The 15,278-nt window shown below is 41.3% G+C and overlaps 1 protein-coding gene across 1 annotated transcript; it reads right to left on the reverse strand.

Annotated features, from left to right (window-relative positions):
* Nucleotides 1–1,601: 1,601 nt before the first annotated feature.
* MGST2 (microsomal glutathione S-transferase 2) lies at nt 1,602–12,850 on the reverse strand. Its single transcript, XM_085579544.1, is given in 5 exon segments — nt 1,602–1,643; nt 1,645–1,744; nt 3,670–3,829; nt 5,044–5,113; nt 6,468–12,850. Coding segments are annotated over 5 exon segments (495 nt in total). The 5' UTR covers nt 6,591–12,850.
* Between the last annotated feature and the right edge of the window lie 2,428 nt (nt 12,851–15,278).

The following is a 15,278-nucleotide window of genomic DNA, read 5'->3' on the forward strand; positions in this document are numbered from 1 at the left end:
AAGGAAAATTAGTGGATGCATTTCTGATTATTTCTGTGGTTGTTAAATGTGGCCCTGATGTACTTTCTCCATGAAGGTAGGTGATGGAGAGCCAGCCTTTTGCAGCTGTGTCAGCTCCAGCCTGTTCACCAACATGATCTGTCCTTTTCCCCTCAACAAGCATTGTTGGACTCAGGTCTTGCATCTTTGTACGTGTTTCATCTTACGGTTTTCAATACCATTTCAGCCTTTGCTACCTGCAGGCACTAGATTATGGCTTTTTATCATGAGCTAACTTAATAAAATCACAGGATGACTTTGGTTGGAAGGAACCTTAAAGTTTATCTCATTCCAGCCCCACTGCCATGTGTCAATATGTGTCCACCTTTTTAATATGAAGGGTTATTATGAATCTAATCCATGTCACAATTATCTTGTGGTCTGGTTATCAACCTCCCTACACTATGGAGAGACAATAAACATGTTCATTATATAGATTTGACTGAACACCACTATAAATGTGCATAATTTTTGGCCAAATCATGTCTACAGAGGCATGACAAGGTAAATTTCTTCCTGCTGGCTCTCTCATTAGTATATTCAGCATTGCCTAAATAATTTGAATTATCAGGAGCTGTCAAAACAGGCATGGCCTTCAATCTCTGTTCTTCTAGATAGTTTAAATTGGTCACTGGCATACTTTGAGCTCACAGTGGTAAGCCACGTGTTTTCCCTTCTTCTGGCAGAAAACTGCTTTTAAAGTCAGTCTACTTTTCACTGTGGTCATTCCCTGGGAATCCAGCAATGTTTGTCTAGTCTTTCTCACACCCCAGCCATCTGTGCCTCGGTGGGAAACAATGCAGTGCATCCAATTGTAACACCAGCATCTGTGTCTCCTTTTTGTCTGTGCTGGCTCTCGCCTTTGCAAGTGTCGTGTTTTGGGCACAGCTTGTCTTCAGGAGGTTTCCTGTGAAGACTGGGACAGGCCCATGGAGGGCCCCACTTCCACAAGAATGTTTGAGCATCTGTTGAGCTGTAAGCATATTCCAAAATATAAAATCCTAAAGTCCTTTGTAGACACTTAGGACCAAGTGAAGCTTTAAACATTTTTCTGAAGCAGGGTTTCCATATATTCTTATACAACAGTGGGATTGGGTATACTTGGAAAATGGGGGTCTTGCAGCAGCATATTGCATGGAAGTGTCTTTACATTTGCACAAAGCAGAAGGCAGAGCTGGGGGAAATTAAGAGCAGTGCAGGAAGATACAGAAGCATTGGCAAGACTGAAGGACAATGGGTAAGATGGGCTGATGCTTGCAGTGCCAGTTGCAACTGAATTGCGTAGTAAATTAATGGGTTTAGTTTTATGGTATTTGTGGGGTTGCAATAGTATACGGGGAAAGAGAACGTTTAATTAAAAATGTAGATGTGACATGACATTCTGTCTTACTAACTTTCCCAAGATTGTAGGGAAAGGAGCAAGTGTAAACAACTCAGGAAAAAACATGCATTTTACATTTCAATGGGCTGTTAGAAAAGAGCTCTGATGTTTAAATTCACATGTAGCTTATCATCTTTTGGGGGTTCAGTCATGTTATTTATTTATTTTTTAAAAAACACCTTCAAATCAATTTATGGACTTTCTCCATTATGTTGGAGTCCAAGGTATTCATCCAGAAAGCTGTTGACAATCCCAGCTGCACCAGCTGCACCCAGGATTATCAAGCAAATCAGAATTATCACACTCAAATAAAACCCTGTTAACCTCAAAGAAAAATGCAGAACATTATGAGCTGTTACAAGCTGTCCATGGTATGTTATGTTATAGTCCAAAACAGTTGAAGTCTGTGGAATCAGAAAGGACCCTGGCTGGAACACTGCCTTGGGGGGTTTTAGTAATAAACCATTCCTGTGCATGACTTTTTCAAGAGACAAGAGATTCCTAACACTCTCTCTAAGGGAAAACTTTCCCCAGTGTTTCTGAATTTTCATGTGGAAGTTAAGAACTGGCTCCAGGATGAGGCTACCCCATCCTGTGACATAAAGACTTGTTGGTAAAACCATAGAAAATCTTGAGCACCTAATTGCAACTCCAGGTGTTTGAGTGTGAGAAAGAAGCCTTAAGGAACTGAGGGAGAGATATGCATATCTCTTACATCCGCATCCATTGGGCAGGTACCCTCTGCTGAGCTGGGAGATCTGCTACTGGTGATCACTGTGGCTTGGAGAAGAATTTCTGGACCAGAAAGGAAGAGCCTGAGAATCTCACCTAAGATTTAGGTGCCTAAAGACTTGATATAAGTAGCCCTTCTAGGCATGCCATGTCTAGATGAAAATGGTGAAGTATTTTCTCAGTTTCAGGAGAGCATGAGTCTTTAACTTAGCTCTTCTTTAAGGATGCATACCATGTTTATAATTAGCAGGCCTTGGAGCAAGATCATTTCCCAGCACTGCCAGGTTGGCTTTTAACAACCTCTGTTTGATTTAAAATAAATTTCACCAAAGTGTGACTCTGTCTAATAATGAATAATTATTATATTGTATAATTTCCTTGAGAGGCTGAAACTGTTTTAAGAGTACTGAAGTAAAGCATGGCAAAGATTTCTTGAACAAAGGACTTTTTAACTTGTTGATTAAAGAATAGTCCATTATTCTCTGCTTGTTTGTTTGTTTACATGTTTCTGTTCTCCAACTTCCTTAGGAGTTGCAAGTCTTCTAGCTGGTATTCATTGCACTGTTTGAATTATTGCATCTCTTACTTGGAGATATGAAACTATCTCCACATATTTGCTCTGGAAAAAAGCTTCCCCCTCCTCCCCAGCAGCAGCTCTTCCAAAGAACATAAAGGATTGGTGGAGCTGTAATGAAGGAAAATGGGAGCATCAGTACACAAGCCATGGAAAACAGCCCTGTAGGGACAGTCTTTCTGCTGCTGCTGCAGCAGCATTAGTCACTACAAAATAGTCTGATAGTTTTGTATCTTCCTCTAGAAGACATTGCAAGTCTTTTAATTTTATGATAAGCATGTATTGCACTGTTTTCTTCTTATGACTGATGATAGATGGTAGAAGAGCGCCTTAGATCAGGACACAGAAGACAGTGCAGTGCCTTCAGTGAAATGGAACAAACCATGTATTTCAATGTTTATAGTGGAGGGCATACTGCCAATGTTTGTCAAAGCAGAATTCATATCAGGAGATGCTGTGCACTCAACATTCATTAATGTATGTTTACCTGGAGCCCACTTTTCTTACCTGCTTGGTGAAGCTTCATCAGCCTACAAAGCCACATTTGTTTGCTTCCTTTAGTGCAACTTGTGTGGCTAGAGAAAAGGTCTTAACGTGACAAACAGAGTGAAAATGCAGCTAGCAGACAGGCAGGCATGGTGCAAACCTTGCATGAGCAGCTTCCCACCCTAAAGCAATCCTGATATGCAAAGCTGTGCTTCTGTTTCCAGATCTCTATGAATGTCATTGTAAATTACACCCAGAACAAGCATCAAAACTCTTCTCTCTCCTGGCCTTCTGTAACACCCAGCCCTCTTCCCTGAGGCTTTCCTGACCCATTGCTGACACTTTACACATGTTGCATTAAATTATAATCAGTTTTGACTGCCAGTCCTTGGCTCTCAGCCCAGCTTCAGATCACAGCCTGGAGCTGTTAACCTGCATCCATTTGGTAACTTCTTACCTTCCTCCCACGGGCTGGACATAACCATGGAAGTACTTGTAGCAGGCAAACATGTACAACATACCTTTCTCTAAGAAAGAAAAGATTAATATGGTGGGGGGGAAAGCCAGAAAACTAAAAAATGAGGATTGCAGACAGTTAACCTCTCTAGTTATGTTTTCTAGTTATACTGCTTTGGGAATTTTTACAGCTACCCATAACTTGGGAAGTTATCTTGGGAAAGAATCATTCAAAAGAGTTACATGTATTCTTACAGAGTCACTGCAAGAGGCTCTTCATATGGTTTTACAGATAGGGGTGGATGTAGGACTGCCCAAAAATATCCAAAAGCTGCTGTTCCTTCAAATGGACATCTCAGGAACTGACAGGAATCCTATTCCTCCCCAGTTTGGTGATTATCCCAGAAACAGGATAGTGGGTTGAATCACTGTGGCTTGATCCAGCTCTGTCATTTTGTATTATTATGGCAGTTTGTGCTAAGGAGGAGTGTTTGTTTTGGGAAGAGAATCCTATTTATGTTGTTAATAACCTGCTTTGCATTTATATAGCAGCTTTTATCCAAGGACATGGGAGGAAGCTGTAGTGAAGTTAGCTTTCTGACCTTCCTGAGGGAAGAGTATAAAGTCACCTCCACTTGATTGATAGCAGAGTATGGAGGTCAGTTGTATTATCCAGGACTAAGCACTGCTTGTTGGTTTTGTGGTTTTAAACTCTGTGTGTGTATTACAGAGGACAGCTTTCACTGTGTGCTGGATTAACTCCTGTAAACATACCTGTGGGACATAGCTGAAACATTACTTCAAGGGAAATTTATCATAATCCTTCATTTCTTACATGTGACAGCACCTGTGTTGCTGGCTAGCAACTGTGATCCTCCCTGATTCAAGTGTCTGTCTATGAGCACATATTATTTCATATCAAATTTGTTGACTTAAGTGGTGCTTCTTTGGATTTACAGTGGATTTACAGTGGAGATGGGACTGGAAGAAAGCTGCAAACAAAAAAATTACTGGTTTGGAGCAGAGAAAAAATGAAGAAGTTGTTTAGGAAGGAGAGGAATGATGGACATGGGCTGGTTATCCTTTCCGCAGCCCACAGACTTCATGCTTCCAAAACATTAGCTGGGAAAGGGTTGGTAATAACTGTCACAAGTTCTGCTCCATGAGAACTCCTTGGTTTGGAGAGAGAAAGAAGAGCTCTTCATCCCTATGAAGTGCCATGGGGATTTTAGTGTCACTGAGCATTCTTCTAGGAAGGCTGTGTTAATTACAAGCAGGGGAAAAGATGTCTACAGTCAATTACTTCCTGGTAATCCCAACATTTTAAAAAGTTCTGTAAACTTGTCAGTCCAAGATAAAAGCAGAAAGTATTTACCTTGATTGAAAAACATCCTGCAGTCCAGAGGCCAGCAAGGAATATTGGGTAAAACTCCACACAATTCTGCCTGCAGAATAAATTTGAAAGAATGTTAGTCTGGAAAGGAAAAGAACTATAGGTGGGATTTTCAAAAAGAGTCATCTTTGGCCTTGTTTTGTTGCCACTAAAGATAATGCTGTCATATCCAGTGGGAGTACAGTCATGCCAGCATTAGGTAGACTTAAAATTTCTCATTTTTGAAATCTCTGATACAAGTTGTTTAAAATATTTTCCTGGCATTTAAACTTAGGCAAAGATCTGGATCCTAACTACATGGAAAGAAATAGGACAAACAATCCTCAATCAAGTGGCTGTGCAGCAGAGATAGGCAGGAATTCCAGTTCATTGATGTGATGTTAATCACTTATCTCCACACTTGTTGGTATGCAAGTTTTGTGTGTCAGCATTTCTGGGACTGGCAGAGGAATTTGGATTAATCTTCTGAGGCCAGCTGCCTTTATGAAGCCACAGACATCAAATTGTAGATTTTCCTATGGCAAGGACCATAACACCTTCATTTGTGGACATCAGTTTTCACACCAATATATTGTTCGTGTATCTTTCCTCAGTGGTTCTGAATTAATTTCTTTATAAGGAATTAGGCAAACTTCTGTGTCTAATGAATCACGTTATCTAACAAGTTGTCTAATGCATAGTATGTCTCATTATTATTATCCACTACAACTACAGTTACAGCAGATGAGATTGTTTGAAATAAATATAACTAATTTTGCACAGGGTCATTAGTTAATCACTGAAGCCTGTAGCAGCCAGAGGCCCTGCAACGCCTCTCTGGTGGTCACTTTGCCTAAAATAAGAAATGTTTAACCATGATGACTGGACCACAGTAGCCCCTCTTCTGCATTCAGCCCAGCCAGCAACTGGGATTGGCCGGACGACGAGCCCCAGGCTGAAAGAGAAGCCCTCTAAAAACTGAAGCTCTTTAGGAAAATTGTCTTCTTATATAGGATATTCCACCATTATCCACTGCAGACACAGGTTTTCTTTGCTCATCTTCATCTGTGGTGTTATCCACAGCCTAAGAACTGACAGCACAGCTTGCTAGATCCAGAATACCTGAATTCCTTAGGTTACAATCCATTGGATCTCAGACCCCACTTAAGTTTGGGTAACCTGAGTGCCTGGTTAATCAGAATTCGAGCAACAACTTTGAAATTAGCTGAACTTACCCCATTATTATTAAAATAATAGCTGATCCGTTTGAAAAGCCATCTGGTTGTTTTGGTCGGTTGCTTCCTTGGTTGTTTTTTTAGTAAAAGATGAAAAGAAATGTTGACTTTTTAAGAGAAAGGTTTTGCTTCTCTTCTGGATTGAATTGTTGTTCTCTGCCACCATCTTAATGATCTCTAGATTTAGTGTGCATGAAATGTTCTGTCAAATTCTAGAACTCCAGTGACAGCCAGGGGCATGACCTTGTGCTTCATTCTTAATTTTCCCACCAGCCAAGCAAAATGACCTGCAAGCCAAAATAAGGGCTCACACATTACACATTTCCTTTGGTTCAGTTGTATCTCTTACACATAATTTTTTAACTTAATTTTTTAAATGGAGGTCATTGTTCTTCAGCTTTTTCCAGAGAAAGACCACTATTAGACAAACTAGTTTTTCTTTACAGAAATTTAGATTTTATCTTCAAGAGTGACATTTGAGTTGGACATGATGATTGATCCTTGTGGATCCCTTCAACTCAGCATTTTCTGTGATTCATGGGGAAGGGGAAAAATTGTTCAGAAATATATTCTACTTTTTTTTTTTTTTTTTTTTTTGCATTTGCATTTGCATTTGCATTTGCATTTGCATTTGCTGCACTATCTATGGCTTATATATCCTTGTGCTCATCTGGGTCACTGCCCTACTGCTTTGACTGGTATATGGTCATTTCTGTTTAGTGGCATTAAGAGCTATGAGGCTTGGAAGTATTGGGGAGCATTGGAAACAAAAATCTGACAGCTGCCTTTTCTAAGTTGTTTAACTATAACTTGTAGTGCTTCATTTTTCCATCTGTCTTGGACTCTCAAAATTCAGTCTTTTGGGAAGAGCAGAGAGAGTTGCAATTGAGGAGGCTGTAGTATGTTCCTTGCTCTCCACCTGATCTGCTGGAGACCTCTGAGAGCTATCAAGCAGAAGGCCTATGCTATTTTTCCTCTGCTGTCTGGAGCTGATAGTACTTTCCTGTCTTGTAAAAAGCACTTTTTAGAACAGAGGTAGTGCCATGAAAAGAAGTGATTATTTACTGTACAGTGACTAAATATCAAACCACCTACCAAAACTCCTAAACCAATCGCACATTCTCTCTACACTTCTGACCAGCATTATAAGAACACATGTCACATGTATGTGAATACCTCATTTTACTGATGCCCTCATTGCAGAAGTCTTCCTCTGAAAGCTGAACAGAGGCTATCACAGGGACAAAAGGAAATACATAGCAATTTGCTGTATGCAGCAGAGCTATTGGGAAACACCCTGTTTGCCTTTTAAGTTCCCTGGATACCTGGAGTTAATATTATTATTACCTGGAGTTAATATTATTATTTTCCTGGCTATGTCATAGCCACCCTGTATGAGAAGGTCACTGCCTACCTTATACTAATCTACCTGGATCCAGAAACCAGGCACCCACCTGAGCCCACTAAAAGCACTTGTATAACAGGGGAACCTGGGAAATACCTTTTGTCTTCTCTTGAGACATCAGTGGCACTAAAATAAAGCCAGAAATAATAGTGGTGCTGCCCTGTGCATCTCTGATATCGTAGCCTTGTGGCTTGTGACCTTGTTTGCCTTTACCCCAGTGTTGTGGTTTGACACTGGCCAAATGCCAGGCACCCACGAGAGTCATTTGCTCACCCTCTTCTGATATACTTGGGTGAAGGAGAGGGGGAAAAAATAAATTAATAAAGGGTTCATGAGTTGAGATAAGGACTGGGAGAAAAACACTCTAAGGGCAAAACAGCTTCAAATTTAAAGGTATAAAGTAAATTTATTGCTAACAGAGTCAGAGAAAGATAATGAGAAGTAAAATAAACCTTAAACAAGCTTTTTCCTCATGGCCCCTCATTCCTTCTTACCAACAGCACAGGGAGATAGGCATGGGGGCTTTGGTCAGTTTGTCACTCAAAATCTTCGATTTGCTCAGGGAGAGGAGTTTTTTCTCTCCTGTACTGAGGGGTCCCCCTCCACAGGCAAACAGTCTTCCCAAAACTGTCTACACGAAGCAGTCCTTTAAGGATAGGCTGCTCTAGTTTGGAAGCAAGGGCTCTCTCTCTCTCCGTCTCTGGAAGCAGGGGCCCTCTCTCCATTGGGTCTCCACTGGATCACAGCTTTCTCTGGCATCCACCTGCGCTGGTGTGAGCACTTTTCCCACAGGCTGTGAGTGGATCTCTGCATCCCCCATGGACTTCATGCATTACAGAGGGACAGTTTGTTCCACCATAGTCCTCACTACTCACAGAGGAATCTTGACCCCAACTCTTGGAGCATCTCCTCCCTCTCTTTTCCATTGACCTTGGTGCCACAATGTTGTTTTCCCTCTCATGTCCTTACTTCCTCCTCTACTCTGACTAGAAGAAAAACTGCTGCTTGTAGGTACCACTGCCAACAAGTTGCACCAATTCCAAGATTCCTGCAGGATCCCAAAGCAGTGAGAGGTTGATCTCAGCCAGGTTCCACGTCGGGGAGTTGCTGATCTCGTTTCCGCTGCCGCCGTGGCGCAGGCAGGGGCGGCCGGGCAGGAGAGGCTTGGATGGGCCCAGCAACGGCGCTTTGCCACCCCTGGAAAAAAACTGCACTTGTGATGTTTTGATTTTCTTCCCAAATATGTCCTCACAAAGGTGTTACCAACTTCTCTGGCTGGGCCAGCAGCATGTCCATCTTCTGAGCCATTGGCTCTGTTGGCCATGATGGAAGCTTCCAGCAGCTTCTCACAGAAGCCACTTCTGTGGCCTTCCCCTGCTAACAAAAAACAGGTTGTGCCAAATCAACACACTCCACAAAGCATTTTCCCATCTGTCTTCTCCCTATATAAATAACCATGAGCAATGTTCAAGTGACCTCCTAACCTCAGGGCAGCTCAGCTATCTCTCTGTAAGACCCATATACAGGACCCTTTGTAGTTATATCCAGAAAGTCCTCCTGCTTTCCCACAGGTTTGTGATCGGTCAAAGTGGTAGGTGAGCTGTAATGTTTTGTGCAATGGCACCTTTAGCCAGCAATGTGATCCTCATTTTCTGACAGCACAGAGCCATTCAAGTCATACATACAGTCTGGGACCAGGTTTTTCTACTGAGGAACTAAGGCAAGCCAAGGCAGCTTACTTCATCCAAAGCAGTTTTATTTTTAAAAAAGCATTGTATAGATACTGGACAAAATAAACTAATTGAGGGAAATAAGAAGATTAAGACACTGCAGGGCCAAATCATCTTTGTTTGTTCCATACAATTAATCAAAGCAAATCACCAAGGCCTCAGCTGTAATGCCATTTGCCCTGGCTACTGCTCCAGCAGCAAGGCTCTGGTTTGAGGGACATGGGAGACTCTGGTTTTCCACATGGTCATCCACAGGTGAGCCTGGTGAGCAGAACAAGACAGACACCAACCAGGTTCAATGAAAACTGCTCAGGAGAGGAATAATCACCAGGGTTTTTTTACCTGCATAGGACTTGCCTTTTAGTTCCCCCCGGTGAATGGGAAGTAGCAGTGTAACTCCAAATTTACATTTTGTCCTGATGGTTTAACAAGAAAGCAGTGCAGCAGGAGTAAATAAAGGTTTACATAGCTTTTCTTCCCCTTGTATCAAGATGTTCAATTCTAACAGGCTAAGTTAAATATGACTGAGGTAGTTACAAAGCATGCTTGACTTGCCTTTGTATGCTTTTTCTTGCTTTCATCTTCAGGTGGCATTTTTGGTTACTGAGCCAATACCTTTACTCTGAAAACATGGGACAAAGGAGGCTTTCAAAGAACATTACTCTCACAAATTTTATATGTTTAAAAAGCCTGTAGAAAAGCTGTTGCCTGTATCACAGTGTATGATACTGCATATTAATTTGCATGGCCTGGCCTAACAACCTGTAAAAAACCAATCAATTCAACCAAAGCAATTACTTTTTAATAATGTCTTCCTAGGTCCTGGAATTACTAAAAAATCATTTTAAGGTGGCTAGGTCAAAGACATCCTTCAGATTAGATGAGTAGTGGGACTCCTGTGTCCCTCTCTTTCCTGTATCAATGATTGGGATTAATTCTGCTCTTTCATGGTGTTCTCTTTTTTTTCCCATCAGTCTATAAAACACTAACCTCTCAAGCAAATCTCAACTGTTTAAAACTAGATTCATGACTGGAAAACAGTTCCTGCATTGTTTCAGTTCCTTCTTTCTACCCTGGAGAATTTCTTGCACAACTTAATCTTCACCTGACCTGATTCTTTGAATAATTCCTGGTTCTGAGACACTTCATCTTGTATTTCCAATGGCTGCTAAGTAAAGCTTGACTTCCATCACTGCTCCAGGGAGGTGGTATTGCCCATTAGTACCTTTCTAAGCTAGGACTGGAGGCTCAGAAGAATAAACAGAAGAGCAAAGAGAGCACTGAGTGCTCTGCCTGTTGTGTTTAGTTCCCAGGAAAAGGTCACAGGTTGGGCTGCTCCCTTTACATGAAGTGGTTATAACACCTGCTTGCAGTTCTGGTTTCACAACATTCATCCAAACTCCTATCTAATCTATGAACTGATCTGTGTTGGGTTACCATGATGGAAAGTTGTGGTAGTTTAAATCAGGTCAGCTGGTCAGATTCTTCCAGAAGTTTCTCTTTGGGCTTGAAGTCAGATTGCCAGTGTAAATGCAACTCCAGGTTATATAATCCTTTCTGTGATTTTTAACTAAGATTAACTAATACAAATTATCCATCGTAAGGAAGAACATATTAATCACCTCTCCTTACAGTGTCAGTATCTGTAGAACCCCTTGAGTTTTCAAGATACTTTTCCAAATAATGTCTGCATTTTTGGTTGGTTGTTTTTAACCCTTCACTCTTTCAGGTTAAAAATCAAGGCAGACAAGCTGAACTTTCTCAGAAACTGATGATAAGCATTACCACCAGATAGAAACATCAAGATCACGGGGTATATTGGAGATTATCTGATGACAGAAAAAGAGGATGTAAATTTTCAGTGCTTTTTATTAGTCTTCTGTTGTGTTGTTTTGGGCTTTTTTTAACTGGAAGGATCACATTCTCAAACTTTTTCTTTCTGCTGGGTGCAAATGTTGTTTCAGTAGCTGAGGCTTTGAGAACAAATAAACAAATAATCAAGCCACATCAATGGGTTGCTAGATAAGGTGGCAGTGGTATTCCAGAAAAAAGGCAAAGTAATTATTTTTAACTTGCTCTAAATCTCATGCTAGTACAGTACAAATGCCTTCAAAGTATGTCTTGTTCCCTGGTGTAAAAACAACTATATGAGTCAACATGTTTCAAAGAAAATAATGTCAAGCATTAAAAATGATCCTGTAGTTTTAGACTGATGCGCAGAAAAAGAGCTTCTCAGACTTCCCCCTTCTAATAATAGAATAGAACCATTAAGTTAGGAAAAGACCTCCAAGATCCTTGAGCACAGCCCTTAACCCAGCACTGCCATGATCACCACTAAGCCATATTCCCAAGAGCCACATCCACATGCCTTTTGAACACTTCCTGGGATGGTGATCCCACCACTTCCCTGGGCAGCCTATTCCTTGATTCACAGAGGCATATCAGCAGAGCATAAAATAAATTAATCTACCTCTTAAAGAAATGTAATGATGAGAACATAGGATGTAATATCCAATAGTTTTGTTGCCTGATGTAATGATTTGCTTTCTTAATTCATTTCAGATACTGAGTACTTGACTTTGTTACTGGAAACATTTTTTTACACCACTTTCAGTCCAGTACTGGTGTATTTGATTTCACAGATTTACTGTCATTTTTTAGGTTTTCAGTTGTGTAGGTGCCTAAATAAGATTAAAATCAAGACACAACATGGCTTTGGGGTACCTTTACAGCTAGTCAGAAGCTCTGATAATAGTATTGTTCCAAGAAGTCAACAAACAAAAGAGAATTTAAAACAAATTAAATTATCTGAGAGGGAAAAGTAATCTGTCCCACTGAGGCAACCCCCTCTCAGACTGCAGAGAGAGTAAACTATGCTCTGGTGAGAAAAATTTTAGGACTTCTCAGAAATTAAAGTTGCAGAGCAACCAATTTATCATAAAATAATTCCCATCCTTCAGAACCAGTGGAAACCTCCCTAAACCCCAGCCATGCAGCCCAGGGCTCTTTCTTACACTGCTGGAAGGCAGAAAGAAGAGAGAAGGCTGCCAGCTGCGAGCAAAATTGGATCACCAGCCATGTTCCCAGCAGTTTCTGTATGCCAGCGGGATGTGTGTATGGGAGAGACCTTCACTGAGCAGTAAGGTAAAACAGGTGGGAGACTTGGAGTGCTTTTCAGCATTGCAACACAGGCCTGCCCCGGAAATAAAACAGACTAGCTTGTCAAAATAAGAGTGCAAAATTATGGCCAGGTTTTGTTCAGCCCTGCCTACTTCTTGCCTGTTTGAAAGCGTGGAAAGAACAAAACCAGCCTTTCTTGCCTCTGTGGATTCAGCTGTTCCTTTATCTTTAGATTTCAGTTGCAGCCTCTTTGGGAGCGAAGCCTTTTTGTTGTGGTTTTGTAAAGGGTCTGTGTCCATCACCAGCAGTGCCCCTCAGAAGAGCTGGTGTGGGACACGCGAGGGAGGAGCAGAGCTTTGTGCTGTCCCTACTCTTGATTTACAGGTTTTGCTGGACGTGCATGACATAGGCTCTGATGGGCAGCACGACAGACACAAGCAGTCAGCCCACAGAAAGGAACAGCTGAGGCTGGTTCAAAGGATAAAACAACTGACAAAGAGAGAAAGGAATACCTCCCCTCATCCTACTGCCTGGAACACACTTCCTATACCTTGTAGCCTGGTTTTAAGACTAGCCGTAATGTTCTCTCAAAGGACATTTTTTCATCACCTAATAAACAGAAAGCTTAAGTTCATTAGCCTTTATGATCCCATAAGACTGATGGAACAAAACCAGTATAATGTTCATTTTGACTTCCTACAGCTGATGTTAAAGTGAGATATTTCATTGCCTTTTATCAAACTTGCTAACTTTAAGGGCTAATGTAAAAAAGGCTTTAAAGAGGTTATTTTACCTTGCCAAATATTGCTTTCTTTGGTGTTAATATTGTTCTTTCTAAAGACTGGAAGAGTAGATATACTGTAATAACAGAAGTTTGATGTTTGTGCTTAGTAACTTTTTAATTGATGATTTAAACCTTTTAATTGCAGTTCTTGGTGTAGTATGGATTGACTTCTGACCACACAGTCTCTGTGGTTTTTAGGAGCTGGCACAGAAGTGTTCAAAGTATTGTCACCTTACTGACAGATAAATGTGAAGTAAAACTCTCACAGAGCTGGTCATTTGAAAAGTTAAAACCACAACAGCTAAACATTTAAAGGCCAGATGACATTAAAGTTGTATTTTTTCTGACTTTATTCAGAAGATGCAAATTTCAAGATGGTGATGGACATGCAAAATCCAACAAAGATTGACATAAAAGGAGGCAGGAACAGAGGTTCTGAGCAGTGAAATGTAGTGTAATTCAGAGACACTGGTGGTGTCTGACCAGACATAAGTCTGTCCTGTTTGGAAAAGAGTGGTATTTTATTGCCTCTTGGTGCCAAAGAGGCTGGCTCCTCCCTCAGGGGAAGCTGCTGTCCACCAGAACTGCTGTTATGAAAAAGCAGATGGCTGGGGTAGTAAGACCAAAAGCCTTTTAAGCATGAAACCAGTCTGATCAAATAATCACTTTTAATGGAATTACACTGCCAGAGCTGCTCAGTTTTTGACTCTGAAGAGCTGAAAAGAGCTTTGTGAAGGGTAATGCTCAGCCTGTGCTGGGGTGCAACTTCTTGAAGATCAGTCACAAGTTGTAGCAGCGTGTGCCTACAGTGACGATTGTGATCCAGGGAGGTCACTACCAGGAAAAACAGAGGAGACAAGTCTCTGTTGTTTAGCAGGGGAGTTCATTTTATTCCCCCCGTGCTGGGGGGAGCAGAGGGGCAGAAGCCCGGGAGCCTGAGCAAAGCCCAGAGCTGAGAGCAGAGAGAGGAGAGCAGACCCAGGGCCGTGGGGTTTTATCAGGCATCCCATGGGAGGAATTTAAAATCAGATCACAGCCTCCTCAGAACAGGAAGTCTTCACAACAAGTGGCAGTGCAGCATCTTTTATTCTTGAACATCTCCTAGAAGACAGGCTCTGAAGAACAGAGAGGCTTCTCTGGGTGGAAGGGAAAACATACCTGAACTCTCATATATTTCACTGGAAATGTTTATAGGGTAAATCAATGCATTGCAATGTATGAGACTGGCTTGTGTATCAAAATCAGTTTAGCTACAGCAGTAACAGTAGTGGGCCCTGCAGTTTATTAATTTACTTTGCTTTTCAACAATATATTGCAAAGAACACGGGCCTGTGTGTCACTGGATCATACTCAGCTTTAAATTTATCAGAACTATAAGACAAGTGAAAGAGGAAGAAAATATGTTTATTCCTTCAATTGTTCCTTCTTTCTGCCTCTTAAATACCATTTGTAATCCATGTCTGGTGTCTTTTCATATGTACTTTGTGTGGAGTTTCAGAGGAAGAATAAATAGTCCATTTTATCCAGTTCAGTTTAAGGTCTGGCTGTCCAGAGTCCCTGCTTTGTGGCAGTGTTACCACAACTGATCCTCATTTGTCATCCCCATCCTCTGGGGATGAGCTCATGCATGATGGCAGCAGCAGAGCAGATTCAGAAGGATTAAATACAGTAGTAGACAAAGGTTTGGATTCTCTCCTGAACTGCACCTTCTGCAGCCTTATGTTACCTCCATCAATATTGTATATAAGTCAGGAAAGAATTTGTTCATGATGTTCAGTCCAGTACTCTCATGCTTCTATCAGGCAGGTTGCAGAGCATACAGGGCCTAGATGTTAGCTCCCTTGAAAAAAATAACCCAAGTAGCTGAAGTTGTGAGTGCCATATTTACATGAACATGCTTTAAAAATAATAAAACCTCTCCAGAGTCCTTCTACCACGCTCCTCCATCTCTATGTCCAGCCAGG

Source organism: Lonchura striata, chromosome 4, assembly GCF_050655825.1.
Source record: "Lonchura striata isolate lonStrDom1 chromosome 4, ASM5065582v1, whole genome shotgun sequence".
NCBI lineage: Eukaryota > Metazoa > Chordata > Aves > Passeriformes > Estrildidae > Lonchura > Lonchura striata.